General features: G+C 39.9%; 1 protein-coding gene across 6 annotated transcripts in view; it reads left to right on the top strand.

The window, feature by feature from the left end:
• Window positions 1-479: 479 nt before the first annotated feature.
• The window catches only part of RAB23 (RAB23, member RAS oncogene family), a 34,541-nt gene continuing 7,211 nt past the window's right edge, over window positions 480-27,809 (top strand). The window contains exons 1-6 of one of the 6 annotated variants that reach the window (XM_034648046.1): window positions 480-775; window positions 2,178-2,328; window positions 8,378-8,593; window positions 13,605-13,690; window positions 25,117-25,273; window positions 26,770-26,852. In XM_034648046.1, coding sequence (XP_034503937.1) covers window positions 8,439-8,593; window positions 13,605-13,690; window positions 25,117-25,273; window positions 26,770-26,852 — 481 coding nt within the window. In that variant the 5' untranslated portion in view covers window positions 480-775; window positions 2,178-2,328; window positions 8,378-8,438. Of the gene's footprint in view, window positions 776-2,177; window positions 2,329-6,708; window positions 6,855-8,377; window positions 8,594-13,604; window positions 13,691-25,116; window positions 25,274-26,769; window positions 26,853-27,809 lie in introns of those variants that run through there. The other 5 variants (XM_034648043.1, XM_034648047.1, XM_034648045.1 and 2 more) reach the window with 5 other exon arrangements.

Consider the following 27,809-nt stretch of genomic DNA (forward strand, 5'->3'; position numbering starts at 1 on the left):
ATTCCCTCTTTTCTATTGTATTTTGAAATGTAAAAACAACTCAAGCAAAGTTTAGGATTGCTTTTGGGGGAACCTTTCAGTTGTTGGTTTGGTACTCTGAACTGTAAACCATCTCAGACATCTACTTTGTCCAGCCGCAACGTGCGGACTGTGAATGGGTTTTCGGTTTTGCTCAACATTTTTGTCACTCTACCCCTTGGATGTCATCGGGTGAACAAAATAAGGTGTGTGTCCAAGGCGGAGCAAGTCCTTTGAGTACTCTGGAAGCCTGGTCACTTAGCAGGCGAAACTTAGGCGGACCTTCCTCTGTCAGTTCTTTACTAGGGTCCACGATCTAGGAGCTCCTGCTCGCCGCGGGTCTTCCCATTGCCTCCGGTACCGCAAAAAAGCCGCCCTCCCGGGCACCAGCCAGAACAGGGGTGGAGCGGGGCGGGGAACCGGGTCCTCGCGGAGCATGCGCAGACCAAGCCCAGCGCATGCTCCGCAGAGCGGCGGGTCCACGGATGAGGGGAGTCGAGTCTCCCGCGCCCCACCACCCTTGCAGGAGTTGCGGCTAAGGCGCTTGTTCCAAGCCCTGGCTGCCAATAAAGTTCGTTAAAAAAATCATAGTCATTCTTAAAAGAGCGAAGGAGGGGCGCGAGCCAGCCGGGCGGCCCCGCCGGGGGAGCTGGCGCCCTGGGAGGAGGAGGTGGCGGCGGCGGCGGCGGCGGCGGTTGCGCCGCGACCAGGAGGAGCCGGTCGCGCCGGGCGGCTGGTCCGCGGCGGGCGGGGAACGGTGAGTAGCGGCTTGCACTCCGGGCAGCGGCGCGGCTCTCACTCGCCCTATCCAGCGGCAGAGGGCTCCCCCGGCTCCGCTGGGGAAGGACCCGCTTCTCCCTGGGGTCCCGGGATGTGCCGTACTCCGGGGACTGTAGAGGGGTGTCGGGGGCAGGGGCCTCCAGGCCCGGGCTCCCATGCCCCGGGCCCGGCCGCTGAGCGCCCGCTCCCCAGCCGTGCCCAAGTTCCAGCTGGAGGAGGTGGGCGGCACTACCTGCCTGGCCCCCGCTCTCAGCGCCCAGCGGCCGGGGCTCCCAGGGTGTGGGTCCCTGGAATTGCCCCTTGGGCGGGAAGGAGCGAGACGGAGCGGGGGCGAGGCGCTGGCCTCCAGCCTGGCGGAGCACCCAGCTTCTCGCCTTCTCCCAGCGCCCACACAGGGAAGGGGCGACCCAGGCCGGGTGAGACACCAACCAGGGGCGTCAAGTGCCGGGTTAGGTTTGATCGGAAGGGAGGTCCCAAGCTCTGCCCTGGCTTTTAGAACCCCCTCCTCCCTGCTGCGGGGCCCCCTCCTTACCCGCGGCCCCACCCTTCCCTAGTTTCTTGCTCAGATACTGCTAGAATATGAATGAGCCAGACGGCACTATTTCATTGACACTGGCTGCCACAGAATTACTTAACTGAGGAGCCTGCGGCAGCTCCCAGACGTAGGAACCCGAGGGTGTGCGAGAGCATGAACTTCACTATCAGGGGTGCCAGTAGAGTCTGAAAGGGTCGTTTACGTCTCTGGGTTTTATAGAACTCCTAAGGTTTTCTAGGTAATTTCATTGAATTTAACAAGTTTTTCAGCGTTGTAAACACAAACGTACCTGTACTTAGGTCCCTTTTCTAATTTATTAGACTGCATTGGTTGGAAAAATCTTTAAAATTAAATTTGGGGAAAACAGTATTTAGAAAAGAGTATTTATGCAAAGCATTGCTGTAAGCTTTTTAATTATTACACTCAGAATTATCTTATATTCTGTTTTGATGGAGTGCTTTAAGTCTACAGAGTAGCAGAAGCTGATCACGAGTCAGACTGCCTGTGTTAAAATCTGACTGCGCTTTTCTTCTTAAAATTTTATTTTTTTAAAATTATATGGTAAAATTGACTTTTTAAGGGGTGTGCAGTTCTGTGAATTAATGCAGTCACCATGACAATCAGGACATAGAACAGTCCCCGTCCCCCCCCCCCGCTATTCTTTTATATATCCTTCTCCTTACCCGTAGCCCGGGCAATGACTAACTTTTCAGATGTCATGTAAGTGGAATCAAACAATATGTAACCTTGTGATGCCGATTTTTTTCCCTCAGCATAATGCCTTTGAGATTCCTCAAAGTTGTTGCATGTATCAACAGTGTCTTCTTTTTTTATTGCTAAGTAGTGGTCCATTAGATGGATGTGCCACTGTTTGTTTATACATCCACCCACTGAAGACTTTTGGAGTGTTTCCAGTTCTTGGTGATTATGAATAGAGCTGCTATAAACATTCGTGTACGGGTTTTTGTGTGAACAGAAGTTTTCATTTCTGTAAGGTATTCCTAGGAGTGGGATTGCAGGGTCATATAAAGGATGTTTAACTTTATAAGAAACTGTCCTGCTGGTTTCCAGAGTGGCTGTTAGCATTTTGTATTCTTACCAGGACTGTGTGAGAGTACCAATCGTTCCACAAGGATCCTTGGAAGCACTTGCTATTGTCAATAATTTTAAATTTAGCCATTCTCATAGGCATGTAGTGGTATCCCATGGTTTTAGTGTGTCTTTAATGATTTTGAATATCTTTTCGTGTGCTTATTTGGCATATGTAATCTTTGATGAGTATCTGGGCAAGAATATTGCCCATTCTCAAGTGAGCTGTTTGCTTTCTTGTGTTTTTTTTTTTCATATGTTGAGTTTTGAGGGCTCTGTATGTTTGGGATACAAGTTACTTGGAAGATAAGTACTTTGCAAATATTTCCTCGAAGTCTGTAGCTTGTCTTTTCATTCATATAACAGTATCATTCATAGAACAAATGTTTTTAAGTTTTGTGAAGTCCAATTTATCAGTTTTTCCTTTTGTGGAATTTTTTTTGGTATGATGTCTAAGAACTCTTCCTAGCCCCAGGTCAACATTTTCACCTTGTAAAAAATTTCTTCTAAAGATTATAGTTTTACTTTTATTTTTTTATTTTTCATTAAAGATTTTATTTTATTTTATATTTGAGAGAGAGTACGTGAGCACAAGGTGGGGTGAGGGTGGGGGAGCAGCAGAGGGAGAGGGAGAAGCAGACTCGTGCTGAGCAGAGATCATGACCTGAGCCAAAGGCAGATGCTTAACCGACTGAGCCACCCAGGCACCCCTGAGATTTTCTTTTTAAGTAATCTCTACACCCAACCTGAGGCTTGAATTCACAACCCCTAGATCGAATCGCAAATTCTACTAACTGACCCATCTAGGTGCCCCTATAGTTTTACTTTTATTTTTTATTTATTTTTTTATAATTTTACTTTTAGATCCATTTAAAATTATTTGTATAAGATGTGAGGTTTAGGTAAATGTTTACTTTTTTACATATGAATGTCCAGTTTTCCATCACCATTTGTTGAAAACAGTCTTTTCTCCATTGAATTGTTTTCGCACCTTTGTCAAAAATCAACTGGCTGAATTTGTGTGGGTCTATTTTTGCGCCCTCTGATATAGCGTTCTGTTTATCAGTATCACACTTTCTTGATTAATAAAGCTTTATGGTGTCTTAAAATTGGCTGGTATGATTTCCTCCGATTTTATTTTTAAAAATTGTGTTAGCGATTCTAGTTTATTTGCCTTTTCATACAACGTTTAGAATCAGCTTGTCTTAACTACAAAAAATGCTGCTGGTGCTTTGGAATCGGATAAGCCATGGATCAATTTGGAGAGAAATGCTGTCTTTACTTTGAGTCTTCCAGTCTGTGAGCATGGCATGTCTTTTTGTTTATTTGGGTCTTTGTTTCATTAGTGTTTTATAGTTTTCAGCATGTAGGTCCTGTACATGTTTTGTTAAATTTATACCGAACTATTTAATTTGGGGGGGAGCTGTTATAAATGTCACTTAAAAGTTTTGGTTCAGGGATGCCTGGCTGGTTTAGTTGGAAGAGCATGCAACTCTTGATCTTGGGGTTGTGAGTTCTAGCCCCACATTGGGTGTAAAAATAATGTAAATAAATAAAAATTTTGGTTTCAATTTGTACATTGTTAGGGTATATAGAAATAACAACTCAGCGTTGTGTTTTGCCTTTGTATCCCTTGTCCTTCCTAAACTCATTTATTAGTTCTAGGGTTTTGTTTTTTTTTTTAATTCCTTGGGGTTTTCTGTAAAGACATTCATGTAATTTGTGAGTAGGGACAGTTTTATTTAATTTTTCTCTAATCTGAAAGAGTTTTATTTATTTTTTGTCACCTAGTTTCCTGGCGAGGACTTGTGTATGATGAATAGGAGTAGGAAGAGTGAACATACTTACCTTGCTCTCAGTCTAAGGTTTAAAGCAGTTAGGGTTTCAGGGGAGCCTGGCTTGCTCAGTCAGTAAAGCATGCGACTCTTGAACACGGGGTCATGAGGTTGAGCCCCATGTTGTGCATAGAGTTTACTTGAAAACAAGGCAGTCAGGCTTTCAGAGTTAAATGTAATGTTAGATGTGGAGTTTTTTAATAGAGGACATTTATGAGGCTGAAGAAGTCCTCTTGTTTTTCTAGTTTGCTGACTATTTTTCTGACAAATCAGTGTTGAATTTTGTTATATATTTCCTCTGTTTCAGTTGATATGGTGATGTGGTTTTTCTTTTTTACTTTGTTAATGTGGTAGGTTATGCTGATTCATTTTTGAGTATTGAACCAGCCTTGCATTCCCAGAATAAAGCCCACTTGGTCCTAGTTACTCTTTTTATAAATTCCTAGATTTGATTTTCTAATATTTTGTTGAGGACTTTTGTGTGTCTTTGTCCAGTTGTTTTTGTTTTTTGGTTTGGGTTTTTTTGGACTGTTTTTGTGTGAAGTTGTTATCAAAGTAATACTGGCTTTATAAAATAAGTTGGGAAGTATTCCCTTCTCTTCTATATTCTGAAAGAGAGTGTATATCATTGGTGTCAATTCTTGAAAAGTTTGGTAAAATTCTCCAGTAAAATCACCTGAGCCTGGAGATTTCTCTTTGAGGTTTTTTTTTTTTTTAATTTATATATTTTTAAAGATTTTATTTATGTATTTGACAGAGAAAGAGGCAGCAAGAGAGGGAACACAAGTGGGGGAGTGGGAGAGGGAGAAGCAGGCTTCCCGCTGAGCAGGGAGCCCGATGTGGGGCTTGATCCCAGAACACTGGGATCATGCCCTGAGCCGAAGGCAGACGCTTAAATACTGAGCCACCCAGGCGCTCCTCTCTTTGAGTTTTTAAGTTACAAGTTCAATTTCCTTTATAGTTATAGGGCTATTCAAATTATCTATTTCATATTGAGTGAGTTGTGGTAGTTAATGCTTTTTAAGGAATTGGTCCATTTCATCTAAGTTGTCAATTTTTTTTAGGGAGGGGAGGGGCAGAAGGAGAGGGAGAGACAGAATCTTAAAACCCTATGCGGGGCTCCATCTCATGACCCTGAGATCATGACCTGAGTCGAAATCAAGAGTGGAATGCTTAACTGACTAAGCCGCCCAGGCTTCCCTAAGTTGTCAAATTTATGTGTGTAGAGTTGTTATATCATCCTTTTGAGTCTGCACAGTCCACAGTGACATTCTTGATTTTATTCCTAATACTGGTAATTTGTGTCTTCTTTCTTTCTTTCTTTTTTTTTTCTGTGTTTGTCAATTTTTTTTATCTTTAAAGAAAGTTTTTTGTTTAATTTTCCTTATTTTTCTGTTTTCGATTTCATTGATTTCTGCTTACTTTTATTTTCATCTTTTGGTTTGGGTTTATTTTGCTCTTCTTTTTCTAGTTTCTTGAGGTGAGAGTTTAACGTATTGATTTGAGACTTCTTTTCTAAGGTAAGCATTTAGTGCTATAAATTTTCCCTCAGCAGTACATTAGCTATGTCCCACAGATTTCACATCTTGTATTTTCATTTTAATTCAGTTTAATTATTTGAAAAAAAAAGTCTTTTGAGCTTCTTTCTTTGGCCCACAGTTTCTATACAAGTCTGTTGTTTTTAGTTTGCAAATATTTGCAGGTTTTCCTATTATATTTCTGTTACTGATTTCTTTAAAAGATTTTTGTATTTTATTTATTTGACAGAGAGACACAGCCAGCGAGAGAGGGAACACAAGCAGGGGGAGTGGGAGAGGAAGAAGCAGGCTCCTAGTGGAGAAGCCTGATGAGGGGCTCGATCCCAGAACGCTGGGATCACGCCCTGAGCTGAAGGCAGACGCCTAACAACTGCGCCACCCAGGCGCCCCTGTTACCGATTTCTAATTTGATTGCGTTGTGGTCCCATTATTTTAAGTTTGTTGAGGTTTGTTTTATGGCCTAGAATCTGTTTTATCTTGGTATATATTTAATGGGTACTTACAAAGAAGTATATTCTGGGGTGCCTGGGTGGCTCAGTCAGTTGAGTGTACGACTGTTGACTTTGGCTCAGGTCATGATCTCAAGGTTGTGAGTTCAAGCCCCAAGACAGGCTCCGTGCAGAGTCTGTTGGAGATTCTTTCTCCCTCTCCCTCTCCCCCTGCTCACACTCTTTCTCTCTCTCAATAAGTAAAATCTTTAAAAGAAAAAAGTATATTCTGTTGTATGGACAGTTCTATAAATGCCAATTAGATTCTGATCATTTTATTGTGTTACTAGACTTTCATTTTGTTTTATTGTAGTGTTTTTTAGTATATCTCTGCATAACTTTCTTTTTTTTTAAGATTTTATTTTTTTCTTTGAGAGAAAGAGGGGGAGCACACAAGTTGGGGGGAAGGGCAGAGAAAGAGGGAGAAGCAGGTTCCACACTGAACTTGGAGCCAGATGTGGGGACTTGATCCCAGGAACCTGAGATCATGACCTGAGCTGAAAGCAGATGCCTAACCGACTGAGACACCCCAGCGCCCCTCATTGTGTAATTTCTTCAGTGGTTGCTCTAGGTATTATACTACATAAACTACATTATATATAATTTATTACAGTCCGTTGGTGTCAACATTTTACCAGTTCAAGGGAGGCATAGAAACCTTACCTCCCTTTACATTCCTTTGTCCTCGCCCATTTATAATTATGTTAAATATTTTTTTCTGTACATGTTGAAAACCACACAGTTGTGTTTAAGTCAAACATAATTTAGAACACTCAAGAGGAATCTATTGTATTTACCTGTGTTTTTGCTCCTACCATTTTTTGCTCCTTTCATTCTGATATTGTATTTTCTTTACATCATTTAATTATGTTTGAGGTGGAGATCTAGAACCTATACTTTTACAAATCTTCCTAGATGATTCTTATGATTGTGAAGTCTGTGAAGTACTAGGGACAATTACTGAGACTCCTTGGGGAGCGGGGAGGAATGTTCTTCATGTTTCAGACTTGTTTTGTATAGTGGTAGTATAGATGGATTTTCAGTTAAGGGAGTTGGAATATAATATTATAACATATAATTGTAGTCAGGATTTTAACTAGAAATTTTACAAAGAAATATGAAGAAATTGACTTTCTGTTCTTTTCAGTCTAAAATGCAAACAGTACACATTGTATTACTTTCATTATAGGAGTAATTGTAACTAGTCTGAAACTAAAGAAAGAATGTGTGGTATAAGATTATTTGTAGAGTCATTGTAACCTGAACAGTAAAGCACTGTAGGAGTCCAAAGCTGTCACACAGTTGTATAGTATTACAGAAAATCTTCCTTTGGGGTGCTTTTCTAGGGGTATTAATTATTACCTTAGATTTTGTATTTGTTGCCCACGTGGTGGTAACTGTGAAGGATTTATTATGTTCTGTAAAACTAAACCACCATTGTTTGTAAGCTTAATTTTCACTGTGCTAAGTGCTTTATATGTACCATTGACCAACAATCTTCTGAGGTAAGTATCCTCAGTAAACTGAAGCTGAAAGAAGTTAGCCAGTAACTTCAGTTAGAACACAGAACTAGTAAGTGGCAACTTTGAATCAGACCGCAATTCTGACACTGCAATCTTAGTCTTAAAATTGAAAAATAGAACCATGTAATCTAGGCATTTATTTATACCTGGATGTCACATATTGTGCTGTTGTTCAGGATTCAAAAATGAATGATGTTATTGTTCCTCCTTTCAGAGAATTTACATGTTCTAAACAAGGTGGTAAGGGGACCTCCATCATGGAAGAATTCTTGCAATGTAATATAGTTATTTCTTCATAAAACAATTAATTATAGCTTATTTTGTACAATTTTGGGGGTGCCTGGGTGGCTCAGTCAGTTAAGTGTCTGACTCTTGGTTTCAAAAGACTCATGATCTTGGGATCCAGCCCCACATCAGGTTCTTTTCTCAGCAGGGAGTCCGCTTGAGATTCTCTCCAAGCCCCTCCCCCTGCTTACACATTCTCTCTCTCAAAGAAATAAATGTATCTTTAAAATTATAATATTTTGTACAATTTTTATGTTATGAAAAATAATTTCATTTTAAACCACAGATTTGAGAAGATCTGATCACCTGGAGTTAAAGTTGGTTCAAAAACCTTTACAACTGCAAAAATGTTGGAGGAAGATATGGAAGTGGCCATCAAGATGGTGGTTGTAGGGAACGGAGCAGTTGGAAAATCAAGTATGATTCAGCGATATTGCAAAGGAATTTTTACAAAAGACTACAAGAAAACCATTGGAGTTGATTTTTTGGAGCGACAAATCCAGTATGTACTTGGCCATTTTATCCCCTCATTTTGATTTGTGAACTCTATCCCAGGCTTTGGAATAATACTAATTACAGTACGGTTCAAGCTTAGGGATCTAGTGGCAGTGGCTAATGAGACAGTTGGTGGTGGTTTTCAAATACTCAATCCTGTGTGTACCTTTTTTTTTTTTTCTTTTTCCTTTCTCTTTAACATCAAGTTTTTATTTAAATTCTAGTTAGTTAACATATTCCTGTGTGTATCTTTATCCTTCTGTCTTTTTCTTACCTTTCATCTATTTTCCCTTCCTCATTTCCCCCCTTTTTTCATACTCCCCTCCCCACCTTTTCTATCTTGTATCTGTTTTATAGTTATTGGTGGCACCTTGCATACTTTGTAAACACAAGCTGATGCTCGACTCTAATGAGGTTTCTGTCCACTATAAGCTGAACTTGGAGATTTTGCAGGTTCAGTTCCAGACCGCCGCAGTAAAGCGAGTCAAATGAATTTTTTAGTTTCCTAGTTGTATAAAGTTATGTTTACATTATACTGTAGTCTGTTAAGTATGTGATAGCATTATGTCTAAACAAATAAGGTACAAACCTTCATTTAAAAATACTTTCTTGCTAAAAAATGCGAACCATCCTCTGATCTTTCACCAAGTCTGAATCTTTTGCTGCTGGAGGGTCTCGCCTCGATATTGATGGCTGCTGACTGATCAGGGTGGTGGTTGCTGAAGGTGGGGGTGGCTATGGTGATTTTTTAATTTTAATATAAGACAACAGTGGAGTTTTCTCATTGATTCACTGTACCTCTCAGGAATGGCATTTTACCCACAGTAGAACTATATTCAAAATTGGGAGTCAATTCTCTCAAACCCATTTGAATCACTATATTGTATACCTGAAACTAATATAACACTGTATGCTAACTATACTGGAATTAAAATTAAAAACTTAAAAAAAATTCTCTCAAACCGTGCTACCACATGATCAACTAAGTTTATGTAATATTCTAAATCGTTTGTTGTCATTTCGACAGTCTGTACAGCACCTTCACCAGGAGTAGACTCCATGCCAAGAAACCACTTTCTTTGCTCGTCCATAATAAGCAGCTCCTCACGTGTTCAACTTTTATCACCAGATCGCAGCAACTCAGTCCCGTCCTCAGGCTCCACTTCTAATTCCAGTTTTCTTGCTCTTTTCACCCATTGTTCAGTTAACTTCCTCCACAGAAGTCTCAAACCCCACAAACTCATCCATGAGAGTTGGAATCTACTTCTTCCAAAGTCTTGTCGATGTTATTTGATCTCTTCCAGTGACTCATGAATGTTCTTAATGGCATCTAGAATGGTGAATCTTTTGTATAAAGTTTTCGATTTTCTTTGCCCAGATCCATCAGAGGAATCACCGTCCATGGCAGCTATAACCTTACACAATGTATTTCTTAAATAGTAAGGCTTGAAAGTCAAAATTATTTCTTGATCCATGGGCCACAGAATGGATACTGTGTTAGCATCTCCAGTGGAGCTCTTGGGTGACCACTGCATTGTCAATGAGCAGTCAAATTTTGGAGGAATTTTTGTTCTGAGCAGTAGGTCTCAGCAGTGGGCTTAAAATATTCGGTAAACCATCATGTAAACACATGTGCTGTCATCCAGGCCTTGTTGTTCCATTTCTAGAGCACAGAGTAAATTTAGCATAATTCTTAAGGGCCCTAGAATTTTCAGAAAGGTAAATAAGCACTGGCTTCAACTTTAAGTCACCAGCGGCATTAGCCCCTAATAAGGGAGTCAGCCTGTCCTTTGAACCTTTGAAGCCAGGCACTGACTTCTCTCTAGCTATGAACATCCTTAATGCCATCTCCTTCCAGTAGAAGGCTGTTTCATCCACACTGAAAATCTGCTGTTTAGTGTAGCACCTTCAGGAATTCTCTAGCTCGATCTTCTGGGTAACCTGCTACAGCTCCTACATGAGTACTTTTACGTTACAGAGGCCGCATCTTTCCTTCAACCTGATGAACCCTCCTCTGCTAGCTTCAGACTTTCCTGCAGCTTCCTCACCTCTCTCAGCCTTCAGAGAACTGAGGAAGTTAGGACCTTTCTCTGGATTAAGCTTTGGTTTAAGGCAATGTGTGGCTGGTTTTATCTTCTCTCCAGATCACCAAAACTTCCTCCATACGGCTGTGAGGCTGTTTTGCTTTCTTATCATGTGTGTTCACTGGAGTAGCGCATTTATTTGTTTGTTTATTTATTAAAGTAATCTCTACGCCCAACTTGGGGCTCGAACTCATGACCGTGAGATCAAGAGTTGTATGCTCTACTGACTGAGCCAGCCAGTAGCACTTTTAATTTCCTTCAAGAACTTTTCCTTTGCGTTCACAACTTTGGCCACCTGGCACAAGCGGGCTGGCTTTCAGCTGATCTCGGCTTTCGGCATGCTTTCCTCACAATATTTAATCATGTCTAGCTTTTGTTTAAAGTGAGAGATGTGTGGCTCTTGCTTTCATTTGAACACTTAGAGGCCACTGTAGGGCTATTAATTGACCTAATTTCAGTATTGCTGTGTCTCAGAATAGGGAGATGCCAGAAAAGGGAGGGAGATGGAGGAAGGAACTGGTTGGTGGAACAGTGTGAACACACATACCTTGATTCGCTTAGCTGTCCATTTTAGGTGGAAGCAGTCTGTAGGCACCCCAAAACAGTTACAATAGTATCATGAAAGATCACTAATTAGAGATCACCATAACAACTATAATAATGAAAAAATTTGAAATATTCTAAGAATTACCAAAATGTGGTACAGAGATACAAAGTGAGCAGATGCTGTTGGAAAAATGGTGCTGATAGCCTGGCTGAATGCAGGGTTGCCACAAACCTGCAATTTGTAAAAAAAAAAAAACAGTCTCTGTGAAGCACAGTAAAGCAAGTGCAATAAAACAAGGCATACTTGTTTAATTTGGAAGGACAGTTACCTGTCTCTCAGAATAGTTTTCAACTACTATGGGATCCTAGGACTATTTCGAAGTTAGAGAATTGATAATTTGTTTTAAAGAAATAAGAGCAGGTTTGGCAGGATTAAATACTCCAGTGTAAAGGGAGTCCTACTTCAGGAAATCCAGTTGGATTCTAATACACATCAAAAGTAACAGTTGCGGGGAAGGGGTGTGTGCCTGGGTGGCTCAGTTGGTTAAGCAGCTGCCATAGGCCCAGGTCATGATCCCAGAGTCCTGGGATTGAGTCTTCCTGTTCAGCAGGGAGCCTACTTCTCCCTCTCCCTCTGCTTGTCACTCCCCCTGCTTGTTCTCTTTGTCAAATAAATAAAATCTTAAAAAAGAAATAGTAACAGTTTTTGTCATTACTCCTGAGAAATTTTAAAGGTGTTTTTATTTTATTTCATTTCTTTTCATTTGAGTATAGTTGACACATAATGTTACGTTAGTTTCAGGTGTACAACAGAATAATTCAACTTCTCTGTAGGTTATGCTATGTTCACCATGAGTAGCTACATCCTGTCCCCCATATAATTTTCTTACAGTGTCATTAACTATATTCCCTATGCTGTACCTCTGATTCCTGCAACTTATTCGTTCCATAACTAGAAGCCCGTGTCTTCCACTCCCCTTCACTCATTTTGCCTGTTCTCCCACACCCCAAGCATATTTTAAATTGTAGGGACAAACTGACAGGTATTAAAAAAATAAATAACATTAAACAAATCTGACTAGCCTAGACATTAGCATTAAAGATAATTGTGTTCATTGTTTTAAGATTGTTCAATTTCTACTTTGTATTCTATTGCCCTCTTTTAAAAATACTTCCGTGTTTACTTCCTTTCTCAAATATTTTAAGCCTTCATGATGTTCATTTTTGTATTTCTTATCTGAACCAAATTAATATTTTAAGTATACAGTTGATCCTTATTATTTGTAGATTCCATATATATACTTTAATCATACTATTGATTCTCATTATTTTTAGGTTCCATATTTGCAGTTGATCCACTTGCTAAACTTTATTTGTAACCCTAGAGTCAGTACTCCCAGAGCTTTGGTGGTCATTCGTGGATATGCACAGAGTAGCAGATACTTGCTACCCTACGTGCACATTCTCAGCGTAGGGTGAACGAGGCAACCCTCTTCCTTCTTTTTTCATCCCTCACACTATAAACAAGTGTTTTCTCATGTCTGTTTTTGTGACATGTTTTTGTACTTCTTGTTGTTGATGTCGCTGTTTAAAATGGCCCGTAAGCGTAGTGCTATCTAGTCCTAGAGAAGGCTATGACGTGCCTTATAGGGAAAATATGTATGTTAGGTGCACTTCATTTATGCATGAGTTACAGTGCTGTGGGCCTTGAGTTCAATGTTAATGAATTAACAATATGTATGAAATAAGGCATCTTTTAAACAACCACCAATAAGCCAAGGTTAGGTATTAGGTTAGGGAAAACGTAACTAGGGCTCACAGAACCTAACCTTGTATTTCCCCTAGGAGCAGTGTTTCAGTATTTGGTGTTTCAGTGCTTGCAGTGACTTTATAGAACATAAACCAATGCACTGTATAACAAAATAAGAGTAAATTATTAAGTTGTAGGACAACTAAGCTGCTTTTCTTCCTCCCTTCTTCCCTTCCTCCCTTCCTTCCTTTTTTGCTTCTTTCCTTTCTTATTCTATCACTTGTGCACCAGAACCCATTAGAATGTGATAGCAAGAGGAGAGCAAGTACTAACCTAAGGCAGTCCCCTTCCCAGTGCTACTAGTCTTTGAGCCACTACTGTCTGACTGTTGTTAAAGGAGAAAACATGACAGGTAAACTCAAATCATGTATGAAGTTCAAGCTTTGGGGGAATGCCTTTCCCCCTTTCGTTTCACTACTGGTAGTGGTATCAGCGTTTAAAAGCACTCAGACTTTTTCAGAGTGAAAACCAACAGTATAGTTTTAAAAACTTCAGATTTGAAAAATAAAAATATGCACAAAGCAATGTTACTAAAGACGTTTTCTTTACATATGAAATAAATTCATCTCTTGTTTCAGAGTTAATGATGAAGATGTCAGACTAATGTTGTGGGATACAGCAGGTCAAGAGGAATTTGATGCAATAACAAAGGCCTACTATCGAGGTAAATTGTGGGGTTGGTTGGTTTGGGCATGTTCTTTTGGCTAAACAAAGAACTTCACTTTTTTTATTCTACACCCGAAGAGTTTCTTTTTAAGAAGACGTGAGTTAATTTCAAAGTACTTTTAAAAACCTCTTAGGTCATTATTCTCCTAATGATCTTGTTGAGTGGTAAATAATACTTTGTACTATAGATGGTTTGTCTCTGCCTTGGAATTATATGACTCACATAGGCATTCCGAGTTCTAATCAGCTAGAAACTGTTCAGTGCCTATTTCTGACCACAGGGAGATGATATTTCTGACCACAGGGAGATGATTCTCTGGTCAGAGAGAGTGGAAACTGGCATGAAAAAGTAAAGTTCCTGCAAATAAGATGACACTTTGTATTATGATGCATGAAATTGCGTGGATAAAGCCATCTCGGTGCTGCACGAGTTCAGGGACGTGTGAGATACATGTGAAAGGAAAGAACTACAGCTGTAGCACTTAAGAGTCTAAAATACGGGGTTAAATTCCTCAAGGAGAGCTGAAATTTCTAAATGGAACCTAAAGTTCCCATTAACATTTTCCTCTAAAATTTTGTCCTTTTCTTTTGGAATTTATGACAGCACTTTCAGTGTTTCTCTGCCTTATTGCTAATGGTGATTGTAATGAGAACAAAGTAACTGAAGGCTCCATGTAGTCCCATGTAGCCCTATAGACTGTTGATGCTTTTGCATATATATTTTGTTTTTTCCCACTTTTGAAAATGTGCGATTTATAATAATGGCAACTGAGGTCTAATGAAAACGTAATTATACTAACGTATAAACAACCAAAGAAGTGCCTTTCTGACTTGGTACCAGGGAAACCTGACTTCCACTGCCTCCTCTAAAGAAGACTTTTGGTTCCTTGAGAAATTAAAGAGAGGTACACCTCTCAGGTATCATTCTAATAATGCCACCACTACTCATTCTATTCACTGTGCCCTTAAAGGCTTCCCAGGGGCCGTAGTTTTTACTGTTGCTCCCCTGTAGATGCTAGTTTGGGTCTTGAGCACCTGTAACATGGCATGAGGCAGGAATTATGTTCTTTTTTTTTTTTTTTTAAAGATTTTTATTTATTTATTTGACAGAGAGAGAGACAGCCAGCGAGAGAGGGAACACAAGCAGGGGGAGTGGGAGAGGAAGAAGCAGGCTCCCAGCAGAGGACCCTGATGTGGGGCTCAATCCTGGAATGCTGGGATCACGCCCTGAGCCGAAGGCAGACGCTTAACAACTGAGCCACCCAGGCACCCAAGGAATTATGTTCTTATGACCCAAAGCTCTTAGATTAGATGGCATTTTTATCAAATTGTTAATTTCATGAGCTTTGACACTGTTGGTTAACAGGCCCCAAAATTAAAGTTAATTCTTGAGTAAAAATTATTTGTATTTTCTTAGTGGGGTTATTACCACCACACCCCCTCACCGCATTCACACAGGAAAAAAACAAAACAAAACAAAAAAACCTTGGTGGAAACATGAAAAAATAGTAGAAGTACATGCGATTTTCATTGTTTTTACCTAGCTTTTTTCTCTAAATTCTCGGCATGAAATATATGTTCTTTTGTGAGGAAAAAAGATAGCTTGGGTTCTTCCTTTTTTTTTTTTTTTTCCCTTTAGATTTTATTATTCATTTGAGAGAAAGAGGGAGAGAGCAGGGGGGAGGGGCAGAGGAGAGGGACAAGCAGACTCCTGCTGAGTAGGGAGCCCAGCGGGGCTATCCCGAGACCCCGAGATGATGACCCAAAGGCAGATGCTTAACTGACTAGGTTCTTCCTTTTTAAGCTTTTGATAATTTGATATGGCAGTATTACTTTTTAACCAGTATGGTTATTTTTTGGAGAATGTATTTGCCATTGCGTGTATCTCTTCTATAAAAGCAAAACTGTGTGGGGCACCTGGGTGGCTCAGTTGGTTAAGCGGCTGCCTTCAGCTCAGGTCATGATCTCAGGGTCCTGGGATCAAGCCCCACATTGGACTTCGTGCTCAGCAGCGAGTCGGCTTTTTCCTCTGCCTCTGTGATCCCTCTCTCTCAAAAAAAAAAAAAAAGAAAGAAAGCAAAACTGTGTTGGTTTATAATTATCTCAAAATAAAGGTTAACCTGAAAAAAGGCAAACCTTGTCAAATGTGAAAAATGTTTTGATTTGCATATAAATTAAAAGAAGAAAATGTTGAAATGGTATAGTTAAGTAGATCACTTGGTCCTTGATTAAAAAAAAACAAAAAACAAAACAGACCAGGTAGCTAAAAATATTTTTATTTTCTCTGTAGTTGAGGAATTAATGCTTTCTTAAATTTTATCCCATGAGACTAAGTTCAACATTGTTATCTTTTAATTTTTAAAATTTGACTCATCTGGCTTGTTGTGTTCTTGTTTAGTACTTTTAGGTGTCCACAAGTCGAAGTTTCTCTTTACACTGTCTACAAAAAACATTCTTTGCCAGAAACTAAAAAGAGGACCCATAATTTTTAGTATTTACTTGTCTTAGTTTACTGTGAGTGATGTTTAAATTTTTTTCCACTTTGTTTCATTTGGACTAAAAGGCTACAAACACCTTTGGTTTCCCTACACTTAACATTTTATTTTACTTCTTAAAGATTTTATTTATTTATTTGAGAGACAGAGGGAGAGAGCACAGAGGGAGAGGGAGAGAAGCAGGCTCATGACCTAAGTCCAGGGCAGACGCTTAACTGAGCCACCCACGTGCTCCTACACCTAACACTTTAATTTAAAAGTGAGCTTAAGCATAAAAGTAGATTATCTCTTAAAAGCTTTTCTTAAAATGTAATTTTTTAGTCACCCATGTTAAAATGGCAAAGAGCATGCTGAGAAAAGTCTTAAGTTTTAGCTTCTTTTTCTAGGTTATAAGAATAACACATCACAAAATGAATTAAGGAATAAACAGTGGCAATTATACATAAATTTGGCATATTGAATGAAATGGCATATTGACTATTCTTACATGCTTTCCTTTGGGGTTCCATCAGAATGTTTTTGGTTGCTGAGAACAGAAAAGCAACCTCAAAATAACTTAAACTACAAAGAAAAGTGGAAGTAGGGTAACTTTTACTTTTGGTTTGTTCTCCCTGTAACCTCACTGATTCTCCTGACTTACCTCACTCCCTGTGTGGGGTCCCTCATGCTGATTTTCCTCTTGGTTGCTACCATCGGCAATGAAAGCCACATGCTTTGTTCACATCCTTTGGGGGAAAGGGTTAATTCCCACAACAACGGATCAAAAGTCCTGAGCTTTTATCTGATTAGATCACCCTTGACTAGATCACTGTAAGTAGTTAGAGGAATGTGATTACCCTAATTGGCTCGGTGCACTTAGGGCCTACTCCCCCAGAGCAGAGGGTAGGTTCAGCCTGCCTAAACCGTATGGCTACCGTACAGTGAGATAGAGGTGTTCTCAGGGAGAGGGGGAGGGGAATTGGATGCCAACTAGGCAACCAGGTAATCATCTGCTACTAGTATAGATTCAAATATGATGATGTAATTAAATAGAAACGAAGTAGAAAGAGAATATAAGGGCTGGGAAGAATGCGTTAAGATACCGACTTATTTATTTATTTTTTAAAATTAATTAATTAATTTATTTATTTTTAAAGATTTTATTTATTTATTTGACAGAGACAGAGACAGCCAGCGAGAGAGGGGAACACAAGCAGGGGGAGTGGGAGAGGAAGAAGCAGGCTCACAGCAGAGGAGCCTGATGTGGGGCTCGATCCCACAATGCGGGGATCATGCCCTGAGCCGAAGGCAGACGCTTAACCGCTTAACCGCTGTGCCACCCAGGTGCCCCTAAGATACTGATTTATTGATGGAAACACCATGCCGTATAAAATTAGGACTTACTGATTTATATATTATTCAAAACACGTAAAGGTTTTAAAAATTTATATTTAAAGAAGAAAAATTTTATAATTCATTTAAAAGACCTATCAAATAAAAAGCCATCATTTAATGGCATAGTTATATTCTTAGAATGCTGCATTAAGTGTATAGTGAGGCATGTTGAAACATGACTTTGTAAAGAAAGCACAGATCACGTTAGAAACCCTTTTGGGCTCCCAAATGACTCCTCTTAAATTCTTAAGAAGTCCACCCTAGGCAGTAGAAACCATACTTAGAACAGAAAGTTATGTACAATATAAAACATTTTCATTTTAGTTTTTTTGTTGTGATTTGTTTCTAAGAAAAAAGTGTTTTTGACTAACAATATATAGAAATGAAGTTATAGACTTGAGACCTATTTTCTGAGATTATGCTCATAAATAGAAGGGAACATTTTTTTTCAGTACCATCCTTGATGAATGTAAGTGAATATAAATTTTTGGAAATGAAATGGCTCTGCACAAGAAGCTATTTATAAATTTCCGTTAAAAATACAAAAATTAAAGAACAACAGAATTAGACTATGCAAGTCCCTTAGATTTGTTTTGAAATTATATGGGCGTGGAATCTGCGATAGGTTGGTTCATTAAATAATTTGTGCTTCACACTATACAGAGTGTCTACAAGAATGAGGGAGAGGCATTGAAAATCAGAAGAATAACTATAATATATACAATTCTAAAGCCTTGTGTTTCTGATTGGTCTGCCCTTATTAAATTTTATGCCATGTTGTATAGAACATTGTTTTTTAAACTGTCGTGTGCACATGAATCCCCTGGGGAGCTTGTTAAAATGCAGTCTCTAATTTAGAAGATCTGTGGGTGGTTCTAAGCTTCAGCCCCTCTGCAGCCTCCCAGGTGACCCTGCCACTGCTGGTCCTCAGCCACACTCGAAAGTCTAGAGACCATCTTTTAGGGTCATTCAGAATTCGAGGACAGAATTTCTCCCTAAACATTATGTGTCTTGGGGAGTATTTTCTGAATTGCATTCAGAAATAGTAACTTCTATTGAAAGATCTTATTATTTAGAAATAAATACTTGCCAATGGTGATCTTATAATTGACACCAAAACTTTATTCAGATATCTATATTCCTGATGTGTGGATAAGTGGAATAGTTTGTTAATTATTAGAAGTGATTCTTTTGTGGGTGGTTTACTGTTATCCATGATGACGAAGTAACTTCTAATGGTGTGATTCTTGGAGTAGGTAGTATTGAAGGAAGATTGAACAGTAGGAAAATAAAGGTCTTTTTAAAAACATGGGTAGAAAACACTGGCTGCCTTTAAATATCACGGTTGTAAGATATGTCCAAATGACTGCAACAGAGAAATTAAAGCATTATTAACATTTTTTTTAACTTTATTAACTTTCTTAAAGATGACTGGTACCAACACACTGGAGGTCAAAGGAAGAAAAAGAAATTGGATAACAGTATAGGATCATTTTTCAATTAAGAACATTTATAGTAGGGGCACCTGGTGGCTCAGTCGGTTAAGCGTCTGCCTTTGGCTCAGGTCCTGATGGGATCGAGCCCCACGTTGGGCTCCCTGCTCAGCAGGGAATCTGCTTTTCCCTCTCCCTCTGCAATTCCCCCCCCCTCGTACTCTCTCTCTCTCAAATAAATAAATATTTTTTTAAAAAAATATTTTTAGTAGTTGGTATGTTGAACAGAGCTAATGAAGATAACCAAAATTCAACTTGGGATCATGACCTGAGCCGAAGGCAGATGCTTAACTGACCGAGCCACCCAGGCATCCCCATCCCTTTGTTTTTAGTAGGCAGTAGGAGGAGGGGAAGTTATTTCTTGACCCTCAAAGAAAACTCCCTTCAGCTCCTGTGTTTTCTGGTCACTCTCAAGTAGTTTTTCTCAACTGCTTCATAGTTATTTCTAGTCATAAACATAATCTCAATTTGGCAGTTAGAATAGCCAGTCTTGTGTATTAATCAAAACTACAAATATAATTTAGCATTAAATATCTTATCTTCTCTGGGGTTTTAATAGGCCAGTCAGTATCTGTGGTCTGGGAAGAGAATATTGGTTGCTTCTGTCCTCTCACTTTTCTTTGACTTGCTAGAGATGTATCTTCCTCCTCCGCAGTCAGGCCAAGGAGGAAAGGGAATTGGGAGACAAAGGCGCTCTTTTTTTTTTTTTTTTTTTGAGTAATCTCCGCACCCAACATGAGGCTCAAACTCACAACCCTGAGATTAAGTGTCCCATGCTCTACCGACTGAGCCAGCCAGGCGCTCCAGATGGGAGCGCTCATGCAGGTGCTATTGTCTGATTTGGGGCCCTCCAGGGGGTAGGTGTTCAAAGATCATTCTTTCTCTAGGGGATTGTCCTGGATTCCTCCAAGGTTCCCATTTTCGGGGATATTTCTTCTGGGCACATGTATAGTTGATTCTTGCAGTTGCTTTTCCCCCTTCCTCCCCTTTGTGGGAGTTGCATTCTACCTCTGCGCTCCTTTATGCTCAACTCCCATCATCCAATAAGCAGTTCTATGGGACGTGAGTTAAAATGAATCCATGCTAGCTTGTCTCTTAGATGTGGGTCACCTCTATCCATATGAAATTCCTGTGCATACTTTGTCTTGCCATAGGCAGGAGCACAGTTACTCCTAAAGGCAGCTCTTTTCTTTTTGTCTGTTGTTCTTGCCTTTTTGCTCCTGTTGCCAGCCACTGAATCTTTCTTAGGCTTGAATCAAGACACCATGAGTCCAGAGTGTTCCCCAGTTGCTGGGAACACATACCAAGCTACTTAAGTGGTCTTGCTGAGGCCCATTCCTTCTAGGTTGAGATGAAGGAGGTAATGATAGTACTCTCCCCCATAGCACCCCACCTTAAAAGAGAACGGGGGTGCCTGGGTGGCTCAGTTGGTTAAGCATCTGACTCTTGATTTTGGCTCAGGTCATGATCTCAGGGTTATGGGATGGAGCCCCATGTTGGGCTCCCTGCTCAGCGGGGAGTCTGCTTGTCCCTCTCCCTCTGCTTCCCCCCCATACCCGCTGCCCTGCTCTTTTTCTCTCTCTCTCAAATAAATAAGTAAATAAAATCTTTAAAAAAAGAGAGAGAGAGAGAGAAGGGTTGGTGTGAACAGCACTTTCTCTAAAGAAATCCTTTCCCTGTCTTCTCAATTCTTTAAAAAAAAAAAAATTTCTTAAAGTGCTTGTGAGGGAATTCCAAAGTTGTGTAATGGATTTATGGTCATTTTCTTTGTAAATTCTGCAAAGAATGATCTTTCCACACATATTTGGAATCTGGTGTTTGTCATCTGTTTTATTAGTACCTTAGTCAAAATTTTGTATAAAGGGTCTTTAACTTTTTATTTTTATTTATTTTTTTTTTAAGGTTTTATTTATTTATTTGACAGAGAGAGACAGCCAGCGAGAGAGGGAACACAAGCAGGGAGTGGGAGAGGAAGAAGCAGGCTCACAGCGGAGGAGCCTGATGTGGGGCTCGATCCCAGAATGCCGGGATCACGCCCTGAGCCGAAGGCAGACGCTTAACGACTGAGCCACCCAGACGCCCCATAACTTTTTAAAGTATATATTAGAAAGGGCTTTTTTTTGAAGGGGGGGAGTTCCTAAGCAGAAAAGAACCATAATGCATCACAATTTCACAGGGTATTTGTATGTATGGATAATAGTATTCAGTTAGGGGAAATTAAAACAAGTTGTTGCCCATCGTTTCTCAGAATATTATATCTGTGAAAGTAATCCACAAAACAGTTCTTGGCACAACTTCGTGGGGCTGGTTTATTTGGTAGGGGATCCCAGGAAGAAGTGAGACACTGGGGAGAAAAGGGAGAAAAACCTGTGAAGGGTGCATTAATGAGCTAATTATTACCGTAGGCAATTGGGGAATCCATCCCTGTGAGGAACCATGTAGCCATGACTCAAGGTGGTCCCACCAAAGTGAGGCTGAGGTTTTATCCCATCTCCCATACATTCAGTTTCTCCCCAGAGGTATGAGTTCCCCTTAGGATGGGCTAGCCCAAGGGTCTTTCTGAAGCATCAGAAAAAGCCCAGATGCAGAAAAGCTAGTGTGGGGAGCCTGGGTGTCTCAGTCAGTTAAGCATCTGCCTTTGACTCAGGCCATGATATTGGGGTCCTGGGATTGAGCCCCGCATCGGGCTCCACCCTCAGCGGGGAGCCTGCTTCTGCTTCTCCCCTTCTCTCTCCCTCTGCCCCTCCTGCTGCTCATGCTCTCTCTCTGTCTCTCAAATACGTAAATAAAATCTTAAAAAAAAAAAAAGGTCGAGGGGCGCCTGGGTGGCACAGCGGTTAAGCGCCTTCGGCTCAGGGCGTGATCCCGGCGTTGTGGGATCGAGCCCCACATCAGGCTCTTCTGCTGTGAGCCTGCTTCTTCCTCTCCCACTCCCCCTGCTTGTGTTCCCTCTCTCGCTGGCTGTCTCTATCTCTGTCAAATAAATAAATAAAATCTTTAAAAAAAAAAAAAGGTCGAGTGCCACCTGCAGCATATGTTTTGAGGATATTAACAACAGGCAGGAACTGTCCACAGCTACAGTGAAATTCAAGTGTCTCTACCCATATTTGTGTTTATTTACCTGCCTTGATTGCTTAAACTTATTTAACAGTATGTCTTCCTTCTCTTTAAACTGGCACTTTAGTACTTTCCCACATTCCTTTGCTCTGCCTACTCAGTCTCCCACTAAATGATTTTGGGGTTGTTACGGACATACTTTTTCTTTTATGCATGGATCATTGATATTTTAAACATTTTGGGGCGCCTGACTGGCTCAGTCCCTAGAACATGCGGCTCTTGATCTCTGGGTTATGAGTTCGAACCCCACATTGGGTGTAGAGATTACTTAAAAATAAAAGAAAGAAAGAAAGATTTTTTATTTTTTTTATTTTTATTTTTTTTTAAGATTTATTTATTTATTTATTTGACAGAGAGACAGCCAGCGAGAGAGGGAACACAGCAGGGGAGTTGGGAGAGGAAGAAGCAGGCTCCCAGCAGAGGAGCCCGATGTGGGACTTGATCCCGGAACGCCGGGATCACGCCCTGAGCCAAAGGCAGACGCTTAATGACTGCGCTACCCAGGCCCCCCAAAAGATTTTTTAAACAATATTTTGCTTTTCTTAGTTGATCATTTTTGCTGCCCATATCTTCGGGACCATCTACTTTTTTTTTTATGCATTATTATTAAAATATGCTTCCTCGGGGCACCTGGGTGGCTCAGTCGTTAAGCGTCTGCCTTCGGCTCAGGGTGTGATCCCAGGGTCCAGGGATCAAGCCCCGCATCGGGCTCCCTGCTCTGCTGCGAGCCTGCTTCTTCCTCTCCCACTCCCCCTGCTTGTGTTCCCTCTCTCACTGGCTGTCTCTCTCTCTGTCAAATAAATAAATAAAATCTTTAAAGAAACAAAACCAAAAAACTTCCTCTAAGAGTTTTTTGGGTTTTTGTTGTTGTTGTCGTTGTTTTTGGTTTTTCTTAAAGTGTGTAAGACTTTGTATCCCTGGAAATACCCTAATGGACCCTCAAATTCAAAGAACAGTTGACTGGATATAAAATTCTAGGTTTAAAGCTATTAGAGTTTTATAATAAAGAACAGTTTCTTGGGGTGCCTGTCTGGCCCAGTCAGTAGAGCACGAGACTCTTGATCTCAGTGTTGTGAGTTTGAGCCCCATGTTGGGTGTAGAGATTACTTAAAAATAAAATCTTAAAAGAAGCCCAGTTTCCTAGTCAAAGTAAAATTAAACAATGTTTTATTTATAGTTTAAGTTAATATTAGAGTTCAAGTAAATATAAATTTACTTACTAGTATCTAGTGTGATCTTGCCGATGTTGGGTTTTTTGTTTTGTTTTGTTATTTTTGAGAGAGAGAGAGAGAGAGAGGTGGGGCAGAGGGAAAGGGAGAGAGAGAATCTGGGTTTGGAGCCAGACACGGGGCTCAATCTCACGACCCTGAGATCATGACCTGAGCCAACAAGAGTCTGACACTCAACCAACTGAACACCCAGGCACCCATCGTCAGTTTTATTTCTCCTTAAATTCCTGGTAAGTGTTAGGGTGCTTCTGTCTGTGTTGTACCCTATCCCTTGCCCCAATTTTGTGTTAGACGGTTTTTGTAATTAATATGTCCTTTGGTTTAAAACCTGTTTTAGAGTAGGGAAGATTTTCCCATATGAAGCCTCTGCTTTTGTAGTAATAGTGAACTGCTGGCATTTCTCTTTCATGCTCTTGTGCTTTCTACTACACTCTTCCCGGTATTGCTATAAAGACCTTTTTTGGCCTTGGAGTGTCTTAGGTGGCCCAGGTATGTATGTTTTGAGCCTTAGTAGGAAACTCTTATACCTGAGGGATTTGGAAGGAAGGAGTAACAGTAAGAAAACATGCTTTGATTACAGGAAATCCTCTTGACCCCAGGACAGTTTTCTCTTGTTGACTCTGTAGCTGCTTTTGTCACTATGCTGCCTCATTGATTCAACACCTAATCATTTATAAAAGAACTTTCAGGGGCCCCTGGCTGGCTCAGTTAGTAGGGTATGTGACTCCTGATCTGAGGCTCGTGAGTTCAAGCCCTATGTTGGGCATGGAGCCTACTTAAAAAGAAACAAAAGGGCTTCTTTCAGAAGGTTGCTGCTTATTTTTAATCTTAGATATTATCAACCTAATGTGATAATCGAACGTTAAAATATTGTCATTGAACATCGGAATTATGCAGTTGAACAGGATAAAAAATGAAGTTAAACTTTTTCCTCTCTTTTAAATATGTATATGTTTTTAACTTTTGGCAATGATTCTTTTTTTTTTTTTTTAAAGATTTTATTTATTTATCTGACAGAGATAGAGACAGCCAGCGAGAGAGGGAACACAAGCAGGGGGAGTGGGAGAGGAAGAAGCAGGCTCATAGCAGAGGAGCCTGATGTGGGGCCTCAATCCCATAACGCTGGGATCACGCCCTGAGCCGAAGGCAGATGCTTAACCGCTGTGCCACCCAGGCGCCCCTTGGCAATGATTCTTAAACTATGTTTGTTAACATCACTGGTATTCTACTAAGATAAAATAATAAAGTTTTTTTAAAAAGCAAATAGAATGAGAAAATTATGATTTTTTTTCTTCATGGATTTTTCTTAAATCTGTGGTAAAAAAAATTCAGAAGCAAATGATAGATTAATAGGAAGAACTTGGCAGTAGTCTATCATTCATACTTAGTTTACCATTCTCTTTTGCTTTTATAATATTCAATATATCAGTATTTCATGGTGTTCTAAAAAGAATGTGTACAGTTTTTTTTCCCCTCCAAACTTTTATTTAACAGTTAGTTAATAAGAATGTATAGTTTTGAGGGTACTTTGACACTTACACACAATTTTGAGAACCAGTGGTTCTTAGAATTAGAAAATAGAGCCTAAGACTAATATAACATCGTATCTTAATTATACTTGAATAAAAAATTTGTTTGAATAGGTAAAAGTTGCCCTCATCCTGTATAGGATTGCTTCATTAATGTAAATAACATTTTTATTTTGTGACCTTACAGGAGCCCAGGCTTGTGTGCTTGTATTTTCTACCACAGACAGGGAATCTTTTGAAGCAGTTTCCAGTTGGAGAGAGAAAGTAGTAGCTGAAGTTGGAGATATACCAACTGTACTTGTGCAAAACAAGATTGATCTCTTGGATGATTCTTGTATAAAGAAGTAAGACGTCTACTTTTGAGGGGGAGGTGGTAATTCTATAAAGTTAAAACCTGTTTTAATTTTGGAGAGATTTTAAAAATTTAGGAAACCTTTTGTAGAGACTGCCTTATACTTAAATTTTCTGTGAGCTATTCTGTGACTGGTTTGGGCTAAAAAAAGTTCACATGAAATCATAAGTAGAGAAAATTAAAGGAAATAAATTTTGAAGGCCCTTTTAGAATTCCAGTTTTAGGTCTTCTACCACAAATCCAGCTCTTGATGTTAAATCAAATCTAGATGTAATAAGAATGTTGAGGAAAACATTCCTGTATGTTTCAATGTCTAGAGCAAGTAGCTATCCTCTGTTGATGAGTTTAAATGGGTAAGTAGTTCAGATTCATATTGTTTTGTGTATTCAGAAATATTATGCTCATATTTGTGAACAGAGCATCTAGATAATTTCTGCCTATACGTATTTGCTAGCTTTGAAAATCTTTGGTTTTTATCTTATTTTTTTTGTATGTTCTTATATTAGTTGTCTGTTGCTGTAAAACCAATTAACCCAAAACTTAGTGGCTTAAAACAACGGAAATTTATTATTTCAGTTTCTGTGGGTCAGGAATTTGAGAGTGAATTAGCCAGGTAGTCCTGCTTCAGGTTTTTCATGAGCTTGCAGTCAGCGATACTGCCCAGGACGGAAGTGGTGTAAAGGCGTGACCGGGCTGGAGGATCCACTTCCGGGAGGGCTCCCTCACGTGGCTGTTGTCAGGAGGCCTTAGTTCCTTGCCACGCGTACCTCTCCCTGGGGCTGCTTGAGTGGCAGCACAGCATGGCAGCCGGCTTCCCCCAGTCAGGGGATTCAAGACAGGGCAAAGCAGAAGCCATAGCGTCTCTTGTGACCTCATGTCAGAAGTCACATACTGTCCCTTCTGTGTATTATTGATCACACAGACTAAGCTTGATTACAGTGTAGGAAGAGGCTACACGAGTTCGTGAAGACCAAGAAGAAGGTGGGGGGTGAGGTGGAACCATCGGGAACAGTTTTAGAGCAGAGCTACTACTGTCTTAATAAAACTAAGATCAGGAGTCATAATAAAACTAAAATTAGCAGTCTGCTCTCCTAGACACAGTTGTTAATATAATGACTTTGGCAGCAAAGTAATTTCATAGCCAATAAGAGTGAAGTAAGGAATGCAGTGTAAGATCTTCAGAGTGCAATTAAATTCAAATGTTTTTAAAAACAAGAAAGGAAATTATTATATAAAGAAAAGTGATATTTAGCCATTTTAAGGCTAGAGTTTAGTGAGTATAGAAGTGACAGTATAATGGTGTTTATCCCCCAAGAGTACTGAAAACTAAAAATCCTGTCTAAGCACTAAGAACATACCTTTTAGCTGGTCTGGAAGGTCTGACACCCCCATCCCCAAGCTGTATTAGGTAAATGTAATAAAAATAATTTTTTAAAACAAACTATCAGAAAATACCTTTATAAGTGCCTTTTTATTTTAAATATATAGTGAGGAAGCTGAGGCGCTGGCAAAAAAGTTAAAGCTAAGATTCTACAGAACATCCGTGAAAGAAGATCTAAATGTGACTGAAGGTAAACTGCCTTTAAAAAAAAAATTAATAACAGGAAGTTTGTTTTATTCTTATGTTTTTTTCTATTGTGGTTTCCAGAAATCACACATGTAATAAGAACAGAATTTTCTTGTTAAAAATCAAGTAAAATTTAAAGGCATGATACTTCTTAGAGTCCTTAACTAATTACCAATGACTCTGAATACTTGTTACTCTCTGTAGCAAAACTTTGATGGGTTTTGTTTTGTTTTTTATCTTTAAAAATATAACTGTGTATATATGAGTGTGTATGCATGTATGTGTTTTTCATGCATACCTTTTAAAGTTACTGACTGATTTGAGAACTCCTCCATAGTGCATATTCCATTAGGTAGTTACAATGACCTTAATTTGTTGTTTGTGTGTGTGTGTTTTTAAAAAGATTTATTTATTTGAGAGAGCGAGAGCAGGGGAGGAGCAGAGGGAGAGAATTATCAAGCAGACTCCCTGCTGAGTCGAGTGCAGAGCCCAATTCGGTGCTCAGTCCCACAACCCGTGAGATAATAACCTCAGCCAAAACCAAGAGGCGGGCACCCAACCGATTGAGCCACCCAGGTGCCCCTGATTGTTTTTTGGGGGTGTTTTTTTTGTTTTGTTTTTTTGAGTAATCTCCATCCCCTGTGTGGGGCTCAAACTTATGACCCCTAGGTCAAGAGTCCCATGCTCTACCAACTGAGCCAGCTAGGCACCCCTGACCTTAATTTGTTTAGTAATATTTCCCAGTTTAAGAAAGTGAGAGTAGATAAAGGTGATTATTTTTCTCATTCCAGAACTGTTACTTATTTTATTAGATTGCAACTTGATTGTCACTCAAGTGTCATCTGGATAGTTTTTTTCACCTAAAAAAAGGAGACATCTTGGGCACCTGGGTAGCTCAGTTGGTTAAGCATCTGTCTTAGACTCAGGTCATGATCCCACAGTCCTGGGATCGAGTCTAGCA

The sequence above is a fragment of the Ailuropoda melanoleuca genome, chromosome 19 (assembly GCF_002007445.2).
Source record: "Ailuropoda melanoleuca isolate Jingjing chromosome 19, ASM200744v2, whole genome shotgun sequence".
Classification (NCBI taxonomy): Eukaryota; Metazoa; Chordata; class Mammalia; order Carnivora; family Ursidae; genus Ailuropoda; species Ailuropoda melanoleuca.